General features: G+C 42.8%; 1 protein-coding gene across 1 annotated transcript in view; it reads right to left on the bottom strand.

Annotated features, from left to right (window-relative positions):
• Positions 1-5,983, bottom strand: part of LOC102479432 (glutamate receptor 3-like) — a gene marked incomplete at its 3' end in the record, with an annotated part of 226,257 nt that overhangs the window by 219,562 nt on the left and 712 nt on the right. Inside the window, 1 exon segment of the mRNA XM_014583127.2 lies at positions 5,223-5,385. Coding sequence (XP_014438613.1) covers positions 5,223-5,385 — 163 coding nt within the window.

The following is a 5,983-nucleotide window of genomic DNA, read 5'->3' as shown; positions in this document are numbered from 1 at the left end:
AAGTCAAAGGAAGAAAGTAAAAAAAAAAAAATTTCTAATGGAGCAGTTTGTAAAGTATATAGAGTATTTTCTAGACCTTCATAGAAAACAGAAAGTTTTATGAAAGGTCCTTCCAATATATTTGCAGTCCTGATCTAAGAAGTTCAAAGGTAAACCTTGTGGATAAGTATGTTTATTTCCCCTCTCCCAAAGTTATATATTCTATCTTCTAAAATTCTGGCCCTCTCTTAAAATTCATGCTGTCTTTTAATCCTTAAACCAATTGTATAAAAGCGACAAATCTCTTATCCACAAAGGAAGGCAAATAACGACGCTTCAGCAGCTTCATTTATTTTTCAAACTGTTAAAATGAAACCAGCCAATCACCTCTGACTACCCATAACAATGAAATTTTAAGATATACCAGGAGCCAAAAACATACAATAAAAATCTCAACCAGCCCCCACTATTCTCATTCAATCTTAAGAACTAGGGAGAGAAATGCACAATTAAGGAAACAAGCTCTGGAGAGGCAGAAACAGGAGGATGAATACGGAGATGTGGAAAACTAGGTTCATTTGAGAGGGAAAAAAAGTTAAAATTGCAGAGAAGAAAATCTATGGCCCATTTTGCAGTTAAGTGTAGATAGAGAACAAAATCATTCCATTTGCTCTTTGTCAAACCCTTCTTGTGCCCCCCCTCCCCAATTTAGTAGATCAATGAGAAACAGCCTTCTAAGGAAGGTAATACACTTTGCAAGAAGCTCCCCTTTACAGCTTGATGATTGCCATCTATTTTTATGGACCAAATGAACAGCATTACCCTCCTTCTTCCTCCTCCTATAAAAAATAGATTTTAAAAACCCATAATAAACCTTATGAGAAGGTGACTTAAACCTTTGGCATCACTAAGGCGACCTCTTCCTGCTTCAGTGGACTAAGCTAGCTGCCAGAGGGGCTGAGAAGTGAGCTAAGCCAGTGAGCTTACTGAAGACTGACCAGCCCACAGAGGAGGAGGGAGAGCAGCGAAGGTGCAAAGAGATGGGGGAGTGAGGGTGGAAGGTGGAGCCAGAGCAGACATTGTTAATATGTGAGGCTCTATTTGATGGCAGGAGTTGTGATTCCCGGGTCTTCATCTTTATCCCAAAGATTGCATGGAAAAGACAGCCACCAAAACCAAACAAAACCAAACCAAACCCACCAGTTTGCAGAGAGAGAGAGACAAGGAGACATTTCCTTCCCAAATGGACCTAAATGGTTAAATGTATCTTGGCAATTAGAATAATTAGATAGATTGTGACTTTATAGGCAAACGTACACTTGGTAGCAAAATGTGCTCAGTTATAAAAAGAGCATATTCCCAGTTAACAGGTATATTTCAAATGGCTTGAAGAAAAATTAATGGAATAAAAATTTGCAGCTTGATGGGTTAGGTTTAGCCAGCAAAAGGGATTTCGCCTGAGGCTCCATTAGAGCTTGCACTCCTAAGTCCCACTGTCAGTCCCAACATCACCATTGCTCCTCCAGCAACAGATTTTTATTTAAGCCAACGTGTTTAAAGCACAATTCCGTAGTGAATAACCTTTAAGGTTACATTTGCCTTTTCCTGCTTCTTGCAAACAGTGCGTAATCCACGAGCACATTTGTTGGCTGTAAAGGTGTACAACAGCAATTTTTGCAATGACAGTGCGGAGAGGGAATATGAGATCTGTGTGCTAATGAGCTGACACTGCAGAGGCTGGGGCGGTGTAGTGTGGAGTGCACTACAAGTGCACAGCAGCAAGACACAGGAGGGGACTTCAAGGGAATCGGCAGCACTTCCTGAGGAACCAGGGCAGCAAAGCCACTACACGGGACCCAGATTTCCCTTAGTGTTTCCACATCCTCTAAAGCCTTAGGATGATCAAGTCTGTCTTTTAAAGAACAGACATGCAACTTATAACATCTCTTTTCATGTGTATGAGTCTTTGGTGTATGAATGCCTCTGTGTGCATGTGTGTGTGTGCATGTATGAATGCATGGATCCCTGAGCCAGAATATTCACATTATACTTCTTTCTGGGTTTACCTTGCTAAATTAAAAAGTAAGGCAACAAACTCCATTAATCCCCATGAAATGGGAACATGTGCTCCAAATCAGATGAGACTCTTTGATAAACTTCAATTCACCTCTGAGCTAGGATCCCAAATGAACCACCTTTCAAAGCCAGGGAGGCTTTTATTGGCCTCTTAAGGCAATGAATGAAGTTGGAATCTGTCTTAAGCAAACCTCTTGGGTGTTGTGCAAAAAAATTGGTTGCTGGTGAAAGTCTTTAAATAACCGATGCCTGGGATTCACTGCAAGGGAACCTTTGGAAAACATGGGGGGGGGGGTGGAAGGGGTTGTACAGAGGATGAGGGCAGGGACATATATAGATGTCCCTTTGTTTAACCTTTATCTGTTTACCTACATACCTATGCCTTAGAGAGTGCGTGCCTACCTCTGGACTGAGGGTGCAGGAGAGATTACTAGATTATCTTTAGTGCTAGGGGAAGCTGAAACTAGGAATTCTGCATGACAGCAAGGGGGAAGTTTCTTTAATTTTTGCCAGCTCATTTCACACTGAACCAAAGAGATGTGGATGACCGGATTTGGACTCATCTGGGGTTTTCTTGAATTCTTCCTAGGTTTTCAGGGGGCAGGTCAGAAGATATGGGAGTTTTTCTCTGCACATTTAGAGTAATCAGTTGGAGGAATGGAACCTGGGATCACCTGGCAGGCTCCAGCACCAAATTAGAATTCTATGTCAACATCTGAAATATTTAATCACTTCCACAAGATCAATCAAGGCCAGAGACAAAATGAGATTACCTCCAGAGCTTCCTTGACTCCTTGAAATCATTGGTTTCTGCATTCAGAGACAACGGTTAGACTAGTCATCTTTCCCATACTAAGCTAGCAGGCAGTGGCTGCCAGGAGACAGCTTTGAGATCTGGACCCCATTCAACGATTATGACATTCAGAGATGACTGTTTAAGGGACCAGAGAAGATGACAACTTTCCTCCTCTGTCTTCTGAGCTGTAAAGTCTGGGAGTGCAACAGGCAGCTGGGTACACATCACTGGTTTCTAGATATTTCTCTCATCTGTGAGTGCATACATGTGTATTTGGCATAACTAAAAGCACAGTCACCTTTCTGTTTTGCTTTCCTTGTTGCCCAGTAAACCACATCCCTTCTTCCATACTTTCAAGGCCCCAGTAATAACCCACCTTTGTAAGAATAGAACTGCTGTGGATTTAGAGTGAATAACTTTGATCAATTTCTTTTCCTTAAACCATGGTTGTTCCTTTACTGTCTTAAGAGGCAAGGTATTAAGACAACTCAAAACCAGTATGGATGACTTATTGCCTGTTTCCAATCCCGAGATTTTCACAATGTTGAGGATCATTTCCTGATTGTTCCTTGAGTTGGGTTCTGATGGCTCTGGGCTGGTGGGTGTCAGTCTGGTCTGACCATAACAACAGGACTGAAAACCTTGGAAATCAATAGTTTCTGAGAAGCCAAGTGACTCTTATCCCAGTTTGCATCAGTACAAAGGCATTGAAGGGAGTTGAAATAAATTTTATTCATTATTAATGATTAAAAAAATCCTAGTAGTTTCATGTATTTGGTTTTAAATCTGTTCTAATTGATATTTAGGAAGCTACATTTGAGATTCAGCCTCTTGACGAGATCATGGTGCTGCAGGATTATGAGTCAGATGTGTGTTGTAAATGCTGTGGAGACAGGCTGGGATTACTGAAATAAGATGCAAAGTATAGACAGACATTTTGTAACTTTCACACTTAGCTGGAATTAATAAATTCCTATTTTTGTCAGTGTCAGAAAGCCAAAGAATGTCAAATACGGAGTATCTCAGAACATGTTCATATAAGGATCTGTACTTTCAGCTAAAATTGCTTAAAGCTGATAAGTCACATTTCTTGCAAAGTACTTCACCCCCCCCTCAACTTGGCCCAAGTCTTCCAATCGGAGGAACCTATGCCCTTGTGAACAGGTTTTAAAAAAATTACACATCCTTCCAGGCAGAAAGATTTGAAGACAGTCAGATACAAAGTTTCATTCAATAAAACATAAATAGCATTTCTCCCTTGAAAGAAAAATGGAAAAATAAAAATACCCAAATACACCAGCCACAAAAGTAAAACATATTTTATGTCATCATCAGCCTCATTGTTGTGCAAACTTTTAGTGAAATAAGCTTACATGGAAAATTTTTAGTCTTTCTCAGACAACATTCCATTCAAGCAAAACCTTGTGTCCAACAGGCTATCAGCCATTTGGGTTCCCATGGTTTTAATTCTCAAGATGTCCCCTTTCCAGAGGAACAATCATGGGGCACAACTATGGATTTCAGAAATGACTTTGATGAAATTCTTCCCTTTGGTATTCAGTTTTCCTGCTCTGAGCCTCCTCTGCACGCCCCCCCATCATGCTCTAAATTAAGAACTGTGTTGCCTTTAACAATCAGGGGGGCGAACAAACACTAGGGGAGGCAGAACTAGCTTTCCAAATATTCACATGAGCACTGTCTTCTCTCTTGCCCTCGGTTTGCCAGGCTTTCATCACTTGCAATCAGTTTGTAGTCTTATCAGTTCCTATCAGAGCTCTCTCTTAAGAAAGGTGATACTCTAGGACAGAAAGAGGCCAGGGAATCCAGCCTGATCTGTCCCTCAAGGTCACTTGTTTGCAGAATTTTTCATATTTGGTTTGTACATATTAAGCAATTGTCAAATTCAGCTCCTTCCTACATACAGCCAGGCACTAGCTTTAACAGTCAAGTAATGTACATCCTGAATTGAGTCCATTAAGAAGCTGCTGCTTCTTATTTCTTTAATCCCACCTAAAGAAAATTTCCCTGAACAACCATGCTATTTTTTTTCTTTCTTTCTTTTTTTTCTCCCCTAGCAAAAAAAGGGTGTGGGGGAGGGAAGCCAGCTTGGAAGGGAGAAAAATGAAACTTTTGCATCAAATATTATTCGCAACAGAGTTTTGCCCACTGCTTTGAGTTTTGCCCACTGCCTTGAGGCCCTCAGCGGGATCCTCCGGAGTTGATTTCTGCAGCGTGAAACCAGGATTGACTGGAGCCCCAAGACTGAGGCAGTCACCCCCACCCCCAGCATACACACTGACCCCAAGCACCAGGGGCAAAATGCAAATGAAGTCCCCCAAAATCCCAAGGGAGGAAAAGCAGGTCTACTTACAAGCATTAGTCACAGAAAAACTATTGGAGGAATCCAAGTGATCTACGTGGTAATTCAAATGGAAGGGCTTCTCAGTGGTGTTCTGGTTGGTGTTGTATAACTGCACGGCAAAGCGGAAAGCGCTGTGCTCCTGCACCGTGTTTCTCATGAAAAGTCCACCTATAAGCAAAGGGAACCGAGATTTGCCTGTGTCCCCCACCCCAGGACCGGTTTGAAAGTAGGGAACACTGCAGATACCAGATAACCTCTCCATGAGGCTGGGGTGCATGATCAAGGATTGATTTTCAACCTGTGTGTCTTTCCAGACTTGTGAACTCAGATTTGGGCCAAGAGAAACCTGATTTCTTTAGACCGAAGGAGCTGGAGAGAAGGAAGGAAGGAAAGAGGGGGGCTGCTTTGGGGCAGAATGATGGACTCAACAGTGGGACTTGGTTCTTTCTTATCCAGGAGCCTTCTTTTCCACCCCACCCCCATCCCCCCACTGCCCCAGCCGGTTCCCCATAGCTACCCTCCCAGTGACAATACAGGGGGTAGGTTCAGTAATGGCAACAATTCTAACTTCTTGACTTGTAAATACAGACCGAAGCAGAGAGAACTCTCTCCTGGCTCGCGGGAGCCCGGCTCCAGACAGACACAGCGGCAATTCATGAATTCGTGGTCTGCATGACTTCGCTGCTAGCCCGCTCCGGTCCTCGTCTCACCCCCGCCTCCTTCCCCATCCGCCACCGACCCCTACGGCTGCCCCGGGGCTGGGGCACACA

The sequence above is a fragment of the Tupaia chinensis genome, unplaced genomic scaffold (genome assembly GCF_000334495.1).
Source record: "Tupaia chinensis unplaced genomic scaffold, TupChi_1.0 Scaffold144062_1, whole genome shotgun sequence".
Taxonomy (NCBI): Eukaryota; Metazoa; Chordata; class Mammalia; order Scandentia; family Tupaiidae; genus Tupaia; species Tupaia belangeri.
This window is presented reverse-complemented; position numbering and strand designations above follow the sequence as displayed.